The following is a 21448-nucleotide window of genomic DNA, read 5'->3' as shown; positions in this document are numbered from 1 at the left end:
TTTCATTTTTGCTTGGTGCTTGCCATCTGCTTACCTACTGCCTGAGCAGCAGTTGGTTTCTATACCTGACTGGATAAAAGTGTAAATTTGGAGTTGGGAACATCTTGAGTCCTTTTGAGGATTTGCAGTCCCGTAGCATTATCTGTCCACACTTCAGTTGCTATCTTCATGTTTAATTAATTTAAGTTTAGTTCAGAAGCAGTCTAGCTTAATCACTGCAGAACACTTGACCTTCAGGTTTTTGGGGTGTTTCTTTTTCCAGGGTATTTCTGAGCTATATAGATTAGCTGAACAGAGAAAGTCACATTGGCAGACAAGATTACTAGTCTGCATGAAAAATATTTTAAAAGATAATTTTTAATGGTAATCATTGTTCTTTCTATCAGACAGATTTTAGGCACTTTTTGAAGAAAACCGAAAGCCGATTCTTCTTAAATTTTTAGCTTATTGTAGTCTTTTCCATTTTGTGGATCTTTGTGTGAAACCAAGGCAAGCAGGACTGCATTGTGCTCCTAGGGCCTGACTTGGGAAACTGTTCTTATTCAGAAAAATTCATGTCAAGCATGTTCTGAATGCTGAGTATTTTTGCTGAAGCGGGATGAATTTGAGCTTGAGCTGTCTTGAACCAAGGCCAAAGTGAAGAGTTTTTTGGGCTTGGACAAATACAGGTCTCTCTGAAGCTTCATTGCTCTTTTTTAAATATCAGAAAATTGTGTCAGAAGCTACAGCCATGTCTGCATTTGGAAAGAGATGTGTAGCTTACCAGTAGTCAGTACCAGTGGTGATCCCTTGTGCCAGCTGGGAGCTTGAGCGAGTACATAAGCTATGCCTCTGGAGTCTGGCTGCACTGATAGCTCTGCTGGAACTGAGTTTTCTGTGCTTTTTTTGCTCACCGTTTGGTGTATTGCCAGCAGCACATTTCCCCTACAACTGATCACTGAGGATGACCCCGCTGTTCCCAAGATCCCCTGTTTTCCCCTGAGAGAGAACCCGATGTGCAAGGGGTGCACAGGCTTAGCCTCCTTGGCGATAGAGCCTGAATGAAATGTCACTGTCTCATGGGTGCAGGGCAATGGGTTAAAACTTGAGTGTCTGGATCTTTTGTTGTCTCCAGCTTTCTGCTGAACCCCTCTGATGGACTCTTCTTTTGGGGCAGGGCTGTCAGTCATGTGTGCAATGCCCTTCTGGGTGTTTACAGATTTTTTTTTAACTAATCCAGTGTCAGTGTAACTTCATTTGAGAGGCTCAGACCTGCAGTGGGCCAAAAGCTGATTCTTGGTAGGTCAGATATTGCTACTGCCTTGAAGGTGGCTGCGGCCACCCAGTTTATGCTGCTTCTGCAAGTCAGTCAAACTTGGGTGAAGTTGGTACACAATGTAAGAGTGTAGGATCTTCATGCTTGCAAGTGGCTGAATCTTTGGTTTGATGCGAGAAACAAGTGCAGACTGATTGCAGATCTCACACTGGGTTTTTGCTCAAGGTCATTTGCTCCTCGGCATAACAATGGTATGCCAAAATAGATTTGTTATACAAACTTTTATACAAGGCCATTATTGATTTGGCATAACTTTTCCTGAAACTAGTGAGTTAACAACTTCTACTTCCAATGTTTACTTATGCAGGCAAATGGAATGCAATAATATATTTTCTAAAGACTGCCAAGCAGATGAGACTTTTTCTTTGAATTTGAGATATAATCACTGATCATTAATGTCTCATCAACTAAAAGACAGTCCCTGCCCTCTTTTATAGACTTAGCTTGGAGCATGTCCTGAAACAAGACTGTACAGGTGCGAACAACCTGTAGTTAAGAGAAGGAGGACTGAAAACTTTGGTTGGCATTCTTACATTGTGGCTGACATAAGACATTTGTTTTTCTAACAAGAATGGTGGAGAAGAGCACAGAATAGCACAGCAATAGAACAATCTGGTTTGCACTTTTTGAAAAGTAGTTCTTTGGCAAGTGCCAGCTGCTCGCTGTTAGCTTTCTAAAAGCTAAGACTTAAGTGACTTGTGGAAGAAACACACATGGTTTAGTTTGACTTTGTGTTCCATGCTAACTACTGCTCTGCATTTCTTTAATTTCTTTAGTGCTGTCTCTCTTGGTTTTGGCACACCCTGCCTCTGTGTGCACAAGTCCAGTAGAGCAGTGGTTTTGTGTTGCGCTAAATTCATGGCACAGATTTTTTTTATTTTACTTTCTTTTTTATTTTTTACCCAAAATTCAAACCATAGAAATACCTGATTATCTTTGCCGCGAGAGCAAAGAACTACTTTAATATTCCCAGTAGCATATTTTGAACAACAATTCTTTAATTAAAACAACATTGGTCTTTTCCTGTATTTCATAGCTAGCAAATAAGAGAAAACACCAGTGTTAATATCAAAGGGAGTCAGTTTTCATTACAGTAATGGTTCAATTGTGCAATGCTGTAGGCAGTGAAATTTAATATTATTGTGACTTGTACTGTAATTGTAGGATGACAGAGGAAAATGGATTAAGTTTAAATATAAGCGTACACAGCAGCACATGGACTTTGTCAATGGAAGCTGAGGGTTGGGACAGGATGGGTCCCCTTCTGGCTCTGTCACAATGAATTAGTATTTTGTAAATAGCTGGCCACTAGACTATAGATTTATTACCTTTTGCAGATCTATGTGGACACAAGACATACATCGATTCCATACTGACTGTAATTGCAGTGTGAAGTTGCAGAACTGGTTTATGCCTGTAGGCTTGCAGGGTATTTGAATGTCTAGGCTTCTTGTCTTCACCTTTCATGAAAATATTCTTGCCTGCCAGTTTGTGAAGTTTTCTTCTGAAGGATACACCCATCCTTTCAGTTCAGGCATTGCTAACACATGAATGACCTCAGACTGGAAAGCCCTTTGTCATCTAGATGAATAAACCAAATTTAAGTTGCAGATGATCTTTACTTTAGAAAATTATGCTATAGAGACAACTAGTGTTAATGAGCAATATCCCCCTCTTTTCCATTTGCCCATATACATGCAGATTACAATGGAAGACAGTAATTTAAACCATCCATTACTGATCTCTTCCATGGAAGATTAAGGGCAATCAAAACTAGATGTTTCATTTGTTTGCAGTGTAGGCAAGTGGAAGATGTCCCCAAAGACTGATAACTAAACATGATGCCCTGTCGTTTTACCCCACATCTTCACAGTGTTTCTCAGATGTGTGTTCGTGTGGAAACCTGTTCTAATGTTAGAGTGCAAAAGGGGGCAGTAAAGTGCTATCCAAAAAAAAAATGTTTATTTTTATGGGTGTTTTTTGTGTCAAAAGTTGCTTTTCTCAGTAGGTTTAGAATCTCCTGTATTAAAATAATGATCACATGAATATTTTCTGTTTGAAAGGCTTACAAATGTTGCCAAAGCGTATCTTTAAGTGTTGTGGGAATAATGCTTGCCCTGTGTATTTCTGTGTACTTCTGTCCTTTAATAGAGTTCTGAAACATGCTATATATTTGTAAGGAATCAAAGGCAGGAAGCTCCCCTCAGATATATTTAGTACATAGCTATATGAAACACTTTTGAAAGAATTCCATCTTTGTTAATCATGGCTTATTCTCATGTTATGCGCTACTAGTGCCACGTTTCTGGAAAAAGTAAAATGAAAAGAATGCTGAGGCTAGGGGTTTCTGCTTGAAGTACTAAAGTGTGTAGTGGTGGCATGGGTCAAGAGTTGGGCACTCATCCAGACCCGCATGCATCATTTGTCAAGAGGTAACTAGAAAGAGCAACTAATTATAATGCACCTACTGAGTGCTTTTTCTTTCAGAAATTCCTCAGAATAAGCCATTTATACAGACTGGCTGCTATTCTCCACTGCAGCCACTTGCAGTTTTTAAACTCCACGTAGAAAGCACGTTTCTGCTGAAATGAAATAAAAAGGAGAATGTGCCTGTGTGTTTCCATACTTCTGTATCAGAGCAAGTGAGCAATGATTCCCTGTTTGGTGCAGCTGAGTAAGTCCAGCACTGCTGTGAGGTTCATATTTCTGTAAATGCTGATGAAATGTTAATATAACACACTTTAAAATAGAACACTGGTCATATCCATCGTTCTTTTTTTTTTTTGTTCTTAGTTAGAAGACTGTCCTGAAGCACATTAGTGGTTCTTTTGTGGTAACAGGAATTGATTTAGTAAATGGATCAGAAATCTCTAGTGCTTTAAGTACTTTTAGTAGAGCAGTAATTGCCTTCTGCACATAATACAGAAACTTAATTGCTATTAATAGTGCCTTATGTGGAGGTCATGTATGAAAATTGAATATAAAATCTATATTTTTTAAAAAAAATTCCTTAACTTTAGTAAAAAATTGGATTGTACATCTTTTCAACATTCAAGCCTTACCCTTGTGGTAAATATTCTGAGCCAGGTTGTACGTTCTTGTGCAAAAACCACATTGTACAGGAAAAGACAGATGTTTGCTCTCAGAAGTTTCTTTAAAAGCAGGGAAAACATGCTTAACTTCTATGGGAAGAAAAACAGACATTTGTTTTTGCACTCTGGTTTTCTGTTGGGGGTGGAGGGGTAAAACACAAGTTGGTCTGAAGGTTTGAGTTGTGTAAGTGGGTTTTTTGCTTTGTTCTGCAAGGGAGAGCCAAAGCAGCGAGGGAAAGAGCAGTTTTCCAGCAAAACTAAACCATCTCTCACAGGTGGAGATGACGCCTGGTTGAAACAGATACACTGTCTTAACAGTAAAACCCTTCTGCACACTGGGTGGCTGAACGCAGTGTGCTGCCTCTGCCCAGTGGGGTGGGCTGGGGAAGGGAGGGCTCCTGGTGCCCCTGTATCTGTGGTTACTCCAAGATGCCATGATCTCACCCTGAGATGACATGATTCCCTGAACAGGGATTGTAAAGTCACCTACCTCTTCTGGAACCCAGGATTGAGATAGCGCTGAGTCTGCGGCAACTCCTTTGGCTTATTTACTTTTTCTACAGAATAAGATCACATCTGTAACCTTGAACATCACACCTTTTAAGGAACCACCTTTTCTCTTTGAGTGTCTCCAATAAAATGTGTTTGGTACCATGTTGCAGGTGACCTTCCATATATATGAACGATGAAAGGGGTATGGTTCTTGCCAAATATCATGTGTTGCCTGCAGATTTTGTGCTCTCTCAAATGCAAGACACCTTTAGACTTGTGACCATTCTAAGCTGAGTGGGGCAAAATAGTGTACCTTTGCAACAGTACTACTCTTAAGAGTTATTTGTTGGAGGAAGCTCATGACTCATCAGAACTGTGTGTGATATGATGGTACAATTTGACTCTCAAATCCTGCAGGTCCACACAAAAAAATGTTTTCTTTGGGGAGAAGTGTATGCACTGTCAGGCCATCCTTCTTTTACAACTGTTAGAAATCACCTGTTGTATTTTAAATGCCTTCCTCTACTATTTTGCTAAAGGCAGTACGATGAATGGATAGATAAATGGGCTAAAATTTTTATATGTTTCTAATTCCCTGTCCACCAAAAAATTTGAGAAAGCATAATAATGCTACAGAATCATTCTTGTGTAGGTTATTAAGATTTCAGTTGCAAACATATTGCATTGTTTTGCCCTACTGAAGTCGATAGAAATTTTGCAACCAATTTCAGTAAGAATAGGTTTAGGAAAATGCACCAAGAACAGTGCCTATTTGCATGGCTACTTAGGACACATGAAATGGTGGCACCACTGCCATTTTCTGTCCAGAACTGAGATTAAAACAAAATAAAATTTCAGTGCATTGCAGATATTTGCCCCAGGTAGTCTGAGAGAATATGGGCTCCTTCAGAGGTGAGGAAGGGCGAGAAGAAGGAGGTACCCCAAGCCCCAGAATGGAGATCAGCTGCGGTTTCAGGGGACTGTTTCAAAGCATTTGTGGTCTTACTGCAGGTTTTATTGCAGGGGAGCATTCTTCCCTTACAGTAGAAGTGAGAAATACAAGAGCTGCAGTTTTACCAACTTGTCTTACGTTATTTTATAGTCTGGCTTTTTATAATGTGGTACTTGCCATTAAAGATCTTAAGGAATGAGCGTGAATATATTTGCCTATTTATCTGTTTGAATTCCATTTAGTTTCTAGCCTGCAAGTCCCATTAATGCTAGTAACTATTCCTTACATTAATAGTTTCATTAACTGTGTGGAAAAATGTTACATATAAATAAAGGTCAGCAGATTAAACGTCTTAAATTTCATTTAAATTCAAAAACATCCCTGTTGAGCATGTTCTGTAAAACTTCACTATAGTATTAAAATGATTTAATAAGACTGCACTAGCAAAGAAAAGTAGCTTCCATAACTCACTTTAAAAAATTTTAATAATATGAAATGCTGTACTTCTTTTTGCTTTCAAAGTTTTGTTTGCTAGTCTGTGAATAAAGCCAGTCTGTCATCTTGCTGTGTCACTCCATGGTATTTTTTCTTGCAGAGACTTCACGTAAGTATAGTGCCTTTCTTTTTCACAAAATTACATACCCATTTTGAGACTCCATATTAATCTTGTTTTGATGAAGCTTGTTTTTCTGTCTGTCCACAGCAGTTAATGATCCTCTTCTCATTGAACTCATGTTCACTTAATCCATTTAAATTGGAGTGAGATGAGTCCAATAAAATCACTGCTTCTGCTAAAAAGGCGTTTCACGTTTACAGCTGGGTGTATACATTATATCCACATGGCATATCTTTGTATATGATGTTGAGTATGATAGAAACTAATGTGAAAGCTTTGTATAGAGCAAAGGACTCTTACAGAGAGCTTTGATCTATGTTCCTGAATTTGATTCAGTTCAATGTTTTTGGGAATCAGTAAACTGATTTTCATCATAATTAGCCCACTGCTACTTTACTGGAATCATTAGCCTTTTCCTGAAGCTTTTATTTGGTTTGCATCAAGCTGGTTAGGACTTTTTCCTTGCTTAAATATTTCTCCTGTGGACAAAGTGATATTCAAAATATGAATGTAGTTATTTTCTCAACAGTCAGGAGATGAATACATATACTATTTAGTAACCATTCTTTTTAAACAGTAAGGACTTGTATGTGGAATGTCATTCTGTATTCTGTTTCAGTTTGCAGTTTTACAAGTAACGGACTAACATAGTGTTATTAATATTAATGAAATTTCCTTAATAAAACTTTTCAAAGAATAACTTTATAGTCAGGCTGGTAGTTAAACTTCATAAAGTTAGGTGGGTAGGATTCCCCAACAGTAGGTTTCAGGCTGCATTTTAAGAAGTGTCTTGATTGTTCACATTTTTAGGGTTATTTTTGTGACATTAATTTAAAGCTAACTGCCTACACCAATTAGTTCAGGTAAGTTATTAAAGCACAGAAGTTAAATATACAAGACTTGCAACAAGTAGTAACACGCGTTCTAAAATCGTGTTTATTTTACAATTACCGGAATACCATTAAAGCTAAGTGTGCATATCTATATTTATAGTATGTGTACATATATCTGTCTGTGTGTGTAGTTTTGCAAGTTGGAAAAAGCCTGACAAAACACTTGGTTACATCAGTCAATACCGATTAACAAAAACTGTTAAGAATTTATTTCTCTAAGAATTTTATCTGTTGATAATTTTACAATTTCATAAATGACTGTATAGTAAGAAATGATAGAATACTCTCAGTGAATAAGAGTATGGGTAGGTTAAGTTCTTTTTTTTTTGAGAATTTGCTGTTATGAGATTAGGCAGGTTTGAGTGGTTATCATTAAGCAAGATTCCTTTGTAATTTAGTATGCTTGAATGTGCTAAGTTTCTCTAAACAGTAACTAGGTTCTTAAGAAATTAGTTGGAAACTGTGCAAAATATACGTTTTATGTTTTTATAAAATTTTACAATCAAATTTAACTTCTTGAGGACTTTGACCAATAAAGGGTACGTTAGTGCCAGGAACTGTTGCTGGGCCTTAAAATAAATGTGGTAGATAAAATCATTGAAGCACTGGTGTGAGTGGGGAACAAGATACTCTGTTCCTGTTTTCTGTTTGTGTGTCATGTGACTTTTTGGTCAAATACAATTATTTCAAAAAATGTTTGGAACTCTGCAGGTTGATATAACTTGATAAGCTACATGTTTAGTTGGACATGTGGGAGGGATTCACATCCATGGGCTTTTCACAGATGTCAAATGTCGCCCAGAATACACCAGTTTAGGGCTGACAGTAAAAATGCCATCTGTATCCAAAAGTGCCAGACAGAAAGCGCATGAATTTCATTGTACAGCTTATATGGTACTTAATATACTTGTCTGTGCTTTCTCACAGCAAGCACCAGGATTATTTATTGTGAGCAGGATTTTTCAAATGCTCTAAGAGTCTTACTATATCTGAGTGCTGACAGAAATGAGTTGGGAAGCTCGCTAAGCTTCTCTCCTAAGTTTCTGGTGGGGTACAGGGGCCTATATTGGTATGTAAGTTTCCCAGTAAATAATATTTAGAGCTGAAACTCAGAAAGTTAGAAAGTTAGCTTTTTTTAGACAGCAGTGGTTCCAGTACTGTTGCTATCCCGATTGCTCGGAGAGCATGCCACTGTCCCAAGCTACCACTGGAGCAACAGAGCCTCCTCAGGATCACTCACAAGATTCTGTAAACCTCTTGCTCCATCTTAATTATATTTCTGTTTTGATGGGAAAAAAGCTTTTTAATTAGTTGAAGGCACATTCTGATCAGACTTTTTAAGCCATTTCATTAACTTAATTTTTATAGTTACCATCCTGGAAACATTTCATCAGTGTTGATGCTACTCCAGAATAGTTAAGGCTACAGGAACACTTGTGAAAATAAAGTTTCAGGATTAATCCTAAAAGTTTTGTAACCTCTACTAATGCTGAATGTATGTTGTCCTTTCTTTTATTTTTCAGATAGAAGGTCTTCAAAAATAGGATCATAAAACGGTAGTCTTAATCCTCCTGACATTTCATAAATAGCTTCAGAAAATTCTCGGTACCCAGCGAATTATTTACTTAAAGTCTTTAGAAAAACTACAGTAGCAAAAGTATATAGGGATACAGGGATAATAATCATGTCTACTACTAATGAGCCACTGTAAGTTTTCTGGTCGAACTGAAATACGTAGGGTGAAACTTTTTCATTATCTCCATGCATGTGCTTTGTTGTTGTAAGAGAATAAGGAAAGTAAATTTGACAAATATCTCTCTCGCAAAGGTCACGATCAAAACTACAAACTGTGGAAGAAATTTCAAGTTCTCAATGCAATCCTTGCATTTTCAACCTTTTTTCTTCCCTAATCCTATCAGCGTTAGATCCTGCAAGTTCAGACACTCAAGTGAAAGGAGACTTACTGAGTTTAGTTCTAAAACTGTGCAGATTTCAGTCATAGCAAGAATATTCCCCTGCCATAAAGTCTAACGAGTGCATTGGTTTAAAGCTCTTGTAAAATGTAGTTTTAGTTTTCTGTTGGGGGTACTTCTGTCCTCTACCTTTTATGGGGCAATTCCTGCCTACTTAGCCAAGGCTCACAAGTGTGCTTTCTCTCCTGTAGCTGTTTCTGAAGATTGCCTGGCATGCTGTTTCTCAACTCATCCTGTTTGTGCTCAGAGTTTGCATGGAATATGTGTACTGTGGCTGTTTCGCGTATATACACAAAGTCTAAAATTGGAATCAGCGTTTTTTGTTTTTCAGAGGAGCTTTTGGGTCATATTATTGATAATGAAAAACAAGTGCATTTATCTAACCTTACAAATTTCATATTTGTTATGTATGGAAACCTAAATTAATTAATTTAAAAGCAAAGATGCAGTCCTCTGAAATCTCATGTGTTTCATATTAAACATTCCAATTACATGAAGAAGAATTGCTGGCAAGAAGAAATATTTTCAGCAGTGGGATCATACAGTGACCCTCCTTTGTCCTGGCGCACGTAATTGACATCTTCCTAATGTACAACACTGCTGCACAGGAGCAAAGTTAAAATGGGGCTGTAGTCAGACAAGGTGGTAAAGTCAGACACAGATGATGGAGATTCGCTCAGAAGCTCTGTCCTTGGCCTTCGCCTGGTCAGAGTTGATCCCCGAGGAGAGCCGGAATCAGGATACGTGCTGCTCCCTTGGGAATGTTTGCAGACTGGGATCTTCCTACCCACCTTTCCTTGGTATCCCTGCAGAACTGGCCTTTCCCTCAGTCATAGAATCACAGAACCAATCATTTAGGTTGGAATAGGCCTGTAAGATCATCAAATCCAACTGTTAACCCAGCACTGCTGTGTTCACCACTAACCAAGTCCCTTAGTGCCAGATCTACACCTACATCTGGTCGTCCTTCTTTAGGCCTCTAACTCTGAAGATGCATTTCCACCTTCCCACTTGTTTTGCCATTTCAGCTTTCAGGAAGTGGTAGTCACTGCATTCCTTTGGCATGTCTGAAAACTGGAGGGGGAGGAAGCACAGCTTTACCCCATCTCCACTTCAATCTCATTTTGAGCAGCCGTGGCCAAGCCCAGTTTCTGCAGTCTGGAAATTACACTGCACGGCACAAAAGAGTGCAGTAATTTATACATCAACAGTCGCTTTTCTTGCCATAACATTCCATTGTTCTAGTTCCCTAAATCTGTAATTACATGTCTTTGTCCTGCTACGTGCTGCTTCATAACAAATATAATTCTTACACAGGCTTTGTGAGTGAAAATAATCCTGCTCAATTAGCACAGATCATAAACTTGAATTGTATAGGAGCAAGCAAAATTTGGGGGGGCGTTGCATCATCCTTTAATTTAGTAAGTTCTCCCCCACCACTACTGCTGGTGGCTTCTTTCGCCAAGCCAGAGGCTGGAGGTCACTGACTGACGCCTACAGCTTTGTTCTGTGTGGGTCTTAACGCTCTTAATTTAAACTTTCCAGGAAAGGCTGGCTGTGAATAAGCTGGATTTACTACGTGTGTTGTTTAAATACTAGCACTTGGAGAAGGGTGTTCATTAGGCAGCAATTGTTTCGGTCGGTTTTTCAGGCCGATTTTCCATTAAGGAAGATCTTTGGAACAGGCTGGCAGGCAGGAGAAAGAGGAAAGAAAGTCAGTCTTTTAGGTCTGTGCATTCGAGTACGTTGTGTTGTTGGCTGTCGTTCTAAAACATGCGCTTTTTGGCCTTAATTGGAACACATATATCTTAATGGAGAGAGAAACAAACTTGCTGTGGCTTTTGTCTTTGTGAGAACAAAGCTCCTCATTTTGTGGATTAATCAATACTATAAGTAATTATTTATATTTTTCTTTCACAAAGTGCTGATGTTTGCCTGTTAATTATTATGAACAGAAAGATACAATATTATGCCTAAGTGTAAACATTAAAGCTCACTGTCTGCTTGTGTAATAAGTGTTCCCATACTGAGGCAGAAGCACACCTGTGTTTCACTTCTAGCACAAAAAAAAAAATCAAAAAAGAGCTAAAATAATGACAGTAACGGTGGAGTTTATGAAGAGAAATCCTTGTAGTGTAGCGGTCACACTGTCTTGGATATAAGTGTTTTATCAGAAGCATGTGTGGTCTTTAGGTCAGGTAGATCTCTGCCCGTTCTGAGTCTGTAAGCATGGTGCTGCTGAGTGACTGATGTTCCTTTATGTTATACTAGTAATATCAATCAGCATCTTAATATGTTGTTAACTCTTAAAATCTAAGTTTTTTCCTGTCCCACTTGGCTGTTCAAGGGGTTTGAAAGACTATTCTTGTCATTCTTCCATGTCCAATATTAGCAAAATATGTGCAGGAATAGTAGAAATGTTACCAAAGCAGAAAAACAGAATTGTAGCCCACCAGATACTGCATTAGCTGCTCTACATGCCAAATGTGGAAAAAATAGCAGTGCTTGCCAGAGAGAAGATGTAAAATCTGCTAGAGTTCCCACAACTGCAATAAGGACTATAAGATTCAATCCATCTCTAATTTCCAAGATCTAAATAAACATCTTGTTGATATTGAGTTAGGCTCGAACTATTAAGATTTGATTTGCTCAGTCTGTCATTATGATTTTGGAAACTGTGTTTGTTCCTTTCTGTTCACTGCAGTTGCTACTTTTCTGCACGAGATTTTATCAAGCGTCTCACGTTTTCCCTCTTCTTCTCTTCTCCCACTCCCCCCTTTTTTTTTCCCCATTTTAGATTCCTTCCTGGACAAGGATTGGTACTATATCCACAGATAGGAGACAAACTGGATATTATATGCCCAAAGGTGGACTCTAAAACTGTTGGTCAATATGAATATTATAAGGTCTACATGGTTGATAAAGACCAAGCAGATAACTGTGCTATTAAAAAGGACAATACACCTCTACTCAATTGTGCCAAGCCAGATCAAGATGTTAAGTTTACCATCAAGTTTCAAGAGTTCAGTCCTAATCTCTGGGGCCTGGAATTTCAGAAGAACAAAGATTATTACGTCATATGTAAGTTCCACGTTTTAGTTGTTCATCTTTCTTTTGATTATAATTGTTCATTCTTTAGTACACTGTCTTGTACATTGTAAGTGAACTAAGAGGAAAATAAATGGGTTTGTATTTTTTACCTGAAAGTAATTTCTTGCCAGCATATTTTCAACATTATTCCTGATTTCTGAAGAGTCTCTGTCTCTTTTTTCCTTGGTTTGTGTAAATCAAATTAGATTGTACTTCTGTGCCTGTAAAGGGCTTCTTTTTTCTGTGCACAATGTTGTGTCATGTGTTCGCACTGCAAGTTGTATGCAGCTAAACTGTGATGCGTTTCCTGCCCACAGCCCTGGTGATTTACTATGCTCTTCGCCTTGTCCTTGGGTCATCTTATGCCACGAGTAGGAGTACGGTGACCTGGCTATTCTGAGATGGGGCATCCTATGTGACATGGCTAGCCATTGCTCCATGTGGTCCAGACACTCCCACAGGAAACGTCTTTTGGCAATTTTGGTGCCAATTTTGGCAGTGTAGTTTCCTCACAAGGGTTACTGATGAGGGACTGTAGTTGAACATGCCTTTCCTCACAATGTACCTACTGTGTCCATACAGTAGTCAGGAGGGTTTTTGGGCAAAACCTAGACTTGCATGATTTTGGAATTTCATCCTTTCTCATGGTCCTGGCTTGCAAAATGAATGTGCACGATACAGGCTTCTGTCCAACAAAATAAACTTTGTGCCAGTTTTAGTCTGATGAGGAATTTATGGCTGAGAGCAAGTCTGGAGGTAGCCACAGTGTTTATTGATTCAAATTACTTATGATGTGTAAAGTTAATGATGTAAATCAGGAGTTAGCATTAGCTGAGACCTCAGCAGTACAACAACAATTTACATTAGTTTAAGTTTTGTCATGGTGTTATGGTTTGGAGCTGGCTCCCTGCCAAGTCTCCAAACCTCACCACAAGGAGTCCCCCCCCACCCCAAACCAAGGGAGAAGAGGGGGAAAAAAACCGAAAGAACCGAAAACGAGAGAGAGACAAAGTAATGTATATAAATATATTTACACTTATATTTACAGTTATATACAGTTGAAATATATAAATATATATAATTTCACAGGGAAAGGGGAAGGGAAGAACAAAAACCAAAATAATATATATATATATATATATTATATTATCCCGCTCAGTAGCCCAAGGTCTATCACCTAAAAGAATTAACAAAGAAGATCTTACTACTCTCCTTGGGACAACGCAGAATCACGCTGGGGTGACTGGTGCCTGCCGGCGGCCTCCGCCTCCCAAGGTCGACAAGGCCTTACCAGGCCTCACTCTCCAAGCCGGCAGACTCAACACAGGGAGATCTGCACCTCCAAAGCCGCCGGAAGGAAAGAGAGCGAAGGTCTTTCCTCCCTTCTTCTTATACCCCAGTTTACGTAAAAATCGTAGGGAATACCGGGTAAATCTGGGCACTTCCTTGGTTACAAGCTGGTCACCAAGGAAGGCCCAGGCCAAACTACCACACATGGTAATACTGTGTATGCCCTGCAGATCTCATTTAGCCCCATGGGCACTTTTGAAGTCTCAAGCAAGTATCACCAGGTATTACAGTATGGAACAAATTCTGTGTTTTGGCTTTTCTGCAGTTACAAGGAAGTTAGATACTGGTGTGTCTTATTTCACAGAATCATAGAATAGTTTGGGTTGGAAAGGGACCTTTAAAGGTCATCTAGTCCAAGCCCCATTCAATGTGCTGGGATCTCTTTAACTGGGTCAGGTTGCTCAGAACTCTGTTACCAGGGATGGTGCATCTAGCATCCCTCTGGGCAAACTGTTACAGTGTTTCACCACTCTCACTGTAAAAAATTTCTTCAATATATCTAGTCTAAATCTACCCTCTTTTAGTTTAAAACCATTAACCCTTGTCCTGTCACAACAGATCCTACTAAAAAGTTTGTCCCCAAACACATTTCTGCCATCTCCTTGGAAACTGAAGGGTTAATAAGTATTTCATGTGATGTCTGCCTGTGTAAATATTTCTTAATTTTTTAGTTAAAAGTATGGGTAATTTTAAAAGTACTCTGAGGAAGTACTTTTAAAAAGGAAATGGAAATGGAAATGCATTCAGTATAAATTAATGCTCACTTCCCAGTTATATCCATTATGGTACACACTGTGTATAAAAGAGGTTGTATGTCACAAAAACTAAGAAAGAATTCACTCTATTAAATATTAATTGTAGAAATTACTAAATAACAGTAGCAGGAGATACAAACCACCATTTTTTGGTTTTAAAGATCACTTAATATAGGCGCTTTCTGTTTTAGTTGGGGCATATGTAAAAACTTGATCCCACTTACACGGTATTTAACTTTGACAAACTTCCCACTGAAATCCATTGAGATCCAGGGTAAAAGTGACAAGATTAGCTGTTAATAGATAGTTATCTGTAACTCCATTGAAAATGTGTAGCATAAAAATGACCGTGCTCAAATATTTGGCTTAAATGCAGAAATATGGCCAGAATTTAGCACTGCTTTTAAAATCATCCACAGAAGACCAGCTGTAGTGGAACAAATGGCACTGTTACAATTATTACCTGAGAATTATAGGCACAAATGGAGCTTTCTGATACCCTGTCAGTTCTGTCATATCTATATCATGGATTTACCCAGAGAATTAGTAAGTACATCTCATTTTCATTAGTTTTGTGTAATTATTTCATTATAGCAATAAGACATAATAGGCGTTGCATTTCCTGTAAGATTACAGTATAACTTGGTTGAAAGAACTTAGTCAGCCTTCAGCCTCAAAAATCACCCTGGCCTAACAGTAGTACTGGAGTGCCTTAGGGTATTACTTTTCCTGCTCATTGTGGCATAAACAAATGGCTAATTTATCACTCTACTGCTAGCATACTGACCAAGCTGCATTGAGGGTACCTATACATTTTAATAGGCTGGACAAAAAAGCTCCCCAGCCCTGAAAACTCAGCCATCCTGAAGCTAAAACTCTTACTTTTCTGTCATTCAAGGAGAAAACAATAAACTCAGTGATATTGGTCTCAGAAACACTGAGAGGGGTAGAAAACGAGGCCAGTGCTCAGCTAGGACACCATTTTACGGAGATACTGAAGCTAGATAGGGTTTTAACAGTTTGTGTTCAAAAGCTCGTGGCACAGCCTTGTCAATGGAAGTTCTGGTAGTCAGAATATTTGCTGTCATTTCTTATAATATAATACATCTTAGTCACATACGCAAATCAGACTGTAAATCGTTTGCATAAATCCCTCTTCACAGACCTGCAGTTCTTTCTTTTTCTGTCCTTCCTTCCTTCCTTCCTTCCTTCCTTCCTTCCTTCCTTCCTTCCTGTTTGGTAGCTTTGAGTTTTGTCTTGCTTGTTTTGTTGGGTTTTTTGGAGGGGATTGGAGTGCTATGAAATTAAAGCAATGATGCCTTTTATGTGTCAGCTTTTGATTTTGAAGTATTTTAGGATCTTGCATTCCCTCAACTAAGGGGCATCAAGCAAACCTGACACGAGCTTACTGAGCTCAGCATCTTTGCAGCGCTTGCTATGGCTGCCCCTGCAGCCTAATCTCACGCTATTTATGCTGGCAGGCTGTTGTCAGCCCTTTAAATGTTTTGTGCATCGTCACATACCTTTATCATCTTGCCATTATTTGAAAACACAGTTTGTTTTTCTAAGGTAATAGTATGTGGTTTGTGGAGCTGTATTAAACAGTAAAATCTCTATTCAGATTAGGGGGTTAGTCATTTTGGGATGAGGAATTACAACACAGGATGAAGCAGCTTCCTGAGCCCTGTGTACCTTCAGGGACATGTGATTTCACAGGAATTCTTCAAGCCATAATTTTTATATCATCCAGATGTATTCACGATAAGTATACCAGAAGGAGATCTTTTCTATTCAGTGCTTCCCAAAGCCTAAGCATAAAAAAAAGATGCAAATCTTCTCATTTCACAATTCGCAATATTTTAAAAAGTAAAAGTGTAAATGAGTTTCTGATACCTGTTTTCACATTTAGTGGTACTTTCATAATAAAAAAAAAGTAATCCATTTCCTGGCATGATATTCCTCAATATGAGTATCAGTATCCAAAGAGTTAATTCTGTGAACAGCAGTAATTGGAAAGATGATACTGGAATGGTATTGTAAAAGTGAATAAATGATGTAACAGAGTGTCCTTCCTTTCTCTTCTTTGCCATCATCAATTTTTTGTTCCTGGGAAATGAATAGATTCATTTTCCTACAGTTACCCTATTTCTTTTCAACAGAACTGGAGAAGGTCAAATGTACTTGAGATCTCAGAAGTATTAACGTTTGATTATCCTAAAATATGTGACCATTTAGTTACCATATCATAAGTCTCTAAGGAAATCCCTAATCAGATGCATGAAGGGAGATGCATCATGCCCAACAACATAAATATCTGTGTGAAGGGCAAACTTAAGCAGAAGGGTATGAAGATTTGCAACTCTGATGTTTGCATTAAAAAGTCTTTTTGTGTCTTTGCATGGTTAGGGAATGAAGTATAATTTTCTACTGTTGTGAATTGCTCAGAACAAGCAATGAGTATCTTCTGAGTACTGAGAGATTGATCAGCAAATACTTGAGTCATGGTGTCACTACTTCAGTACCTCTCTTGGATGCAGTGTTTCTTGTTTGGAAGGGAGATGTGTTAGCATAGTACAAACACATATAATATGCCAAAGATGTTTACTTTTGGTGAACAGGAGTTGTCCTGAACCCTTCACTTAAAGGCAGAGGCCATGGAGTGCCCTGCAATACCCTAGGTTTGTGCTGAGGGAGCCCCTGGGGAAGCCTGTGGGAAGCTATGCCAGAGGGAAGGGAGCAGTGCTGCCTGCCTTCAAGCCACTGTCAAGCTCCTTAGGTAGGCCAAGCAAACACATACCTCACTCCCTTCATCTCTTCTTTAGTATAAGTAAAGTAAAGTTTATAGGCTGACATCATCAACATTAAAAAATAAGTCACCTGCAATGAAATCTTCACCTGTTCTAAATTTGTAATAGAATGGCTTGGAACTTGAAAAGGGGCTACAGAGTGGTTCTCTGAAAGATTCCTCTATAAGGCTTGCTCTGCCTGGACCTCATTAGCCAAAGTTGCTGAGCCGATGATGCTCTTCAGCTTTGACATTGGCAAAATGGAATATGCAGCTTTCCTTAAATGTTTTTTAATCAACTTTTTATTCAAGTGACCCATTTACATAATTGGCTTCTGGCTTAAATTAAAAAACATATATATATATACACACACACATTATATATATGTATTTGATCCCTTTTTGATCCCTGACTGATTTGAAGGTTTATACTGGCTAGTAGCACTACATTTTGGATAACTGCTTTAATAGTGCTGTGGCTTTTAAAATCAAAACAGTCATTCTGAAACTTTAGCATTAGCTGTGTTTGAAAAAATCACAGGTCTTTTTCTGTTTTCACTTTGTCATTCTTTTACAATTAAAGGATAATAACGGTCTGAGAAAGAACATATTAAAGGACAATATGGATTGTGCCTTGAAGTATGGCCCAGCTGGGAAGAATAAATCTCTTTGCGCGGCCAAATAGATTTACATTAAAATGTTATTTTAGTATGCTGACCAGTTTAAGCGCTGACTAATCTGTCTGGCTGGGCATTCTGAAAACGTTTTGAGGCAGATTTCAACCTGCAGCCCGCTGCAGCCTCCAGGTAACCTAGCAAGAGCTGCCTTAAAGGAAACAGTAAACAGATTTTCCTTTGTTCGAGGTTAATTCCAAACTAGCCTAAATGGGAACAAAAACCCTTATCAGAATTTCAGTTCATTTTCTTTTGCAACAAAGACATTTTCCCTGCTGTTTGTTAAAGACTGTGAGGTCCAGAAATCTGCTGTTATTTCTTTTTTTTTGTGATGCTGGTGTGATAATAGTCACTCTGATTCCATTTGTACATAGATCATATTTTTTTCTTTCCTTTTTCCTCCTCCTTTCTCAGAAAATTAGATAAATAATTTCTGCTTAGTGTAAAGTGATATCCAGAGGTCAGTCTTTGACTCTGCTGAAGAGTCTTTTAAGGGAAGTTTTAGCAATACCATTTAGCTCTTGTTGAATGAAATATAAATACAGCTTATACAAATAATATTATTGGAGAGAAAAATCACTGTCTGTGCAGCTTCAGATTTCTAAGAGTCTGAGACCTACAGGATTAATGGAGTCATGGTCCTTTGGGGTTTTGTCCCAGACCACACAGGTCTTGTAAGAGAATAAGGCTATTTTATATTGATGGACTTTGTTCATATTCGGTGCCATTACCTAAGCAATACCAATCGTTTATCTCCTTTAAAGTAGACAGAGATAGTTCAGCAGGAAATCTGTTATTATGTGTCTGTTCCTAAGGGAAGGAAATGAAAGATAGGAATGCTCAGTTTGTTAATTGATGGCATCTTGTGAAAAAAATTAGTTATCTTCCCCCACACCCCCACAGGTATTCCAAATAGATATGGAATCAGATGAAAATGAATAATTATTCAGACTGGAAGAAAAAATTATTCAGGAAATACTCAGGACTTGAACAGATTTTAAAGTTTCATAGGAAGCTGTTTAATATTTTTAGTCACTATTTTTATTTCTCGCTTTTATAGTTCCTCAGAAACAATTTATAAATATTGGAAATATAGTACAGTCACAAAGAAAGATACTCTCACTTAGAAGCCTTTATATATATAGCATTCATAGTGCTTTGCAAAAAAAAGCTTGAACCCTGTTCTTCTCCAAGTTGTGTATGTTCTCACATAAACAAGCCTTAACAAGGCTACATGCAGAAGAAGACTGGATTGAGTGTGTATTTTATGCTTTATGTTCAGGCTATGAGTAACTGTTTAAATCAGGGGGATGTGTATTGGGGAGACATGCCATGATGTGAGGAAAGCATGAGAAAAGTGTCTGTCTAAACAGAAATTTGGAAGAGCACTACCATACTGAAACACATTTAACTTTCATTTTGTACTTAACTTTGGTGATGAGCATTTAGCTTATCAAGTGGGGTGATAAGTCTTTACTTTATACAGTTGCTTGTATTAAATGTTATGTTACAGTATTTTAAGTCCTAACATAAAAAGTGAGGAACTGCATAAGATTTATAAAGGCTGTAATGAAACTGATTTTAAAAATTTCAAATTGTTTGCCTTATTAAAGTCTCTACATAGCTGGAATGGAGGGAAATGTGCTTTTGTCTGAGAACTGCATTAGCTAAAACACAGGGTTGGAATGGTTGAAAACCAGAGTTAAACGTCAGTATGGATTTTCTTTCCTAACTTTAGTCAATCCTGGAAACCTTGGATGAAGACTATTTCAGTATTTATTTCTGATAAACCAGACTATAAAACTAAGCTTTAATGGGCAGTCTTCCAGTTTCTTTTTTTCAGTCTCAAGGAAATCATGCAAGTATTTCTGTGACTAAAAGCAGGATTAGGCTTAAGGTAGTCTTAGGTGTTCTTGGAGAAGAGTCCATATTAAGCTGATAAGGCTGTTATTAAAAAGCATGTTCAGATCTTTGTTAGCATGATTTATCTGTTTTCTGTTCAGTAAATGAAGACAGAAAAAATCACTAGACTGCAGCAGCAGACTAGTCCTTATGTGCTTACTGAGCTGCTGTGAGAGAAACAGAATTTTGAATCCAAATCCTGCTAGGAAAACTGAAAATTATTTGTTTTTCATGTATTATATGTTAGCGTATAAATGGGTTAGACCACAACAGCGCCGTTGATTACAGTATCCCAGAATGGTTTGCTTTGGATGGCACCTGTGGAGATCTTCTAGTCCCTGTACAAACCTTTGCAAGCCCAACTGCAGCCAATTGCCTAGAACCATGTCCAGCTGAGTTTTGAGTATCTCCAAGGATAGAGCCCCATCTCCTATACAGATGCTCCAGTTCCTTCATTGTCTCCATGAGCATTTACCGGACTTGGTCCCGTAAGCCCATGTCTGTCTTGTATGGGGGAGCCTGTGACTGCACCCAGCATTCCAGGTGTGCCCTCACCAGTGCAGAGTAGAAGGGAAGGATCGTCTCCTGTAACCTGGTGGCAGTACTCTGACAGACAGAGCCCAGGAGGCTGTTGGCCACCTTTGCCACGAGGGCACATTGCTGGCTCATGCTCAACTTGGTGTCCACCAGGACACTCTGGGTCTTTTTTGCAGAGGTGCTTTCCGGATGTTTGGCCCCAGCCTGCGCTGAAACTTGATTCCACCTTGCCATCCAGAGGCTGCCACAGCAGATTTGGTAGCAGAATCAAGAAATTAATTAAATAATTTGTGTTGCAAAAGAAAGAAAAAACAAAAATAATGTCATAGTGTTAAAACACTAGTGAATTATTAAAAACTGTATAAATGTAAGTATTAAAAGTATCAGTTTGCCTATCTAGTTGCAACTTTTCAAAATTCCAAACACTGGAGGATTAACGTCCGTCCCACCAGAGTTTCCTAAAGTGAACCACAATGAACATGTCTATGTGATAATTTCTAAAGACGCTAAACACCTAAAGACTTAATTTCTTAATGGCAAGTGTTTTAACTGCAGGTCCTGTAGTACCTTGGAAATTCAGATTGCTTTGTGTTTGCAATGTTCCCTCATTAAAGTTTGCTTTGTGGGTATTTTAAAGCTCTAAACACAAGCATAAGCATACTGCAATCAAAACAGTGTTTAACTTCTGATCATCTTTGCCAAGTGCACAGTCATCCAATAGTATCATAATTGATCTTGGTAGTAAGGTGCCAAACTCTGTGTTATTGAAGGATAGTTAGATGATGTAAATAGCTTTTTATGTTTTGCAATAAAGCACACTTTTGTTGTCCTCCATGTAAAAGCAGGAGATGAAGGTATTCTTTTATTGAAGCAAACATGTGGAAAATTGCTCTAGATTGTTATAGTACAGAGCATCTCCCCTGAAAGGAATGAGGTTCATCTACAGGGCAAAGTCTGACTGTGGCACTTTATTGGGGTTACTCCTGGACTCTGTGTGGTCAAAGCAAATAACATCAAGTCCA

The 21448-nt window shown here is 38.4% G+C and overlaps 1 protein-coding gene across 1 annotated transcript in view; it reads left to right on the top strand.

Moving 5' to 3' along the window:
* Positions 1-21448, top strand: part of EFNB2 (ephrin B2) — a 44472-nt gene that overhangs the window by 10357 nt on the left and 12667 nt on the right. The window contains exon 2 of the mRNA XM_027674728.1: positions 12131-12414. Coding sequence (XP_027530529.1) covers positions 12131-12414 — 284 coding nt within the window. The remainder of the gene's footprint in view (positions 1-12130; positions 12415-21448) is intronic.

The sequence above is a fragment of the Neopelma chrysocephalum genome, unplaced genomic scaffold (assembly GCF_003984885.1).
Source record: "Neopelma chrysocephalum unplaced genomic scaffold, ASM398488v2 Primary Assembly neopelma1_25, whole genome shotgun sequence".
Classification (NCBI taxonomy): domain Eukaryota; kingdom Metazoa; phylum Chordata; class Aves; order Passeriformes; family Pipridae; genus Neopelma; species Neopelma chrysocephalum.
The sequence above is the reverse complement of the archived record's forward strand: the minus strand, read 5'-3'. Positions and strand labels throughout refer to the sequence as shown.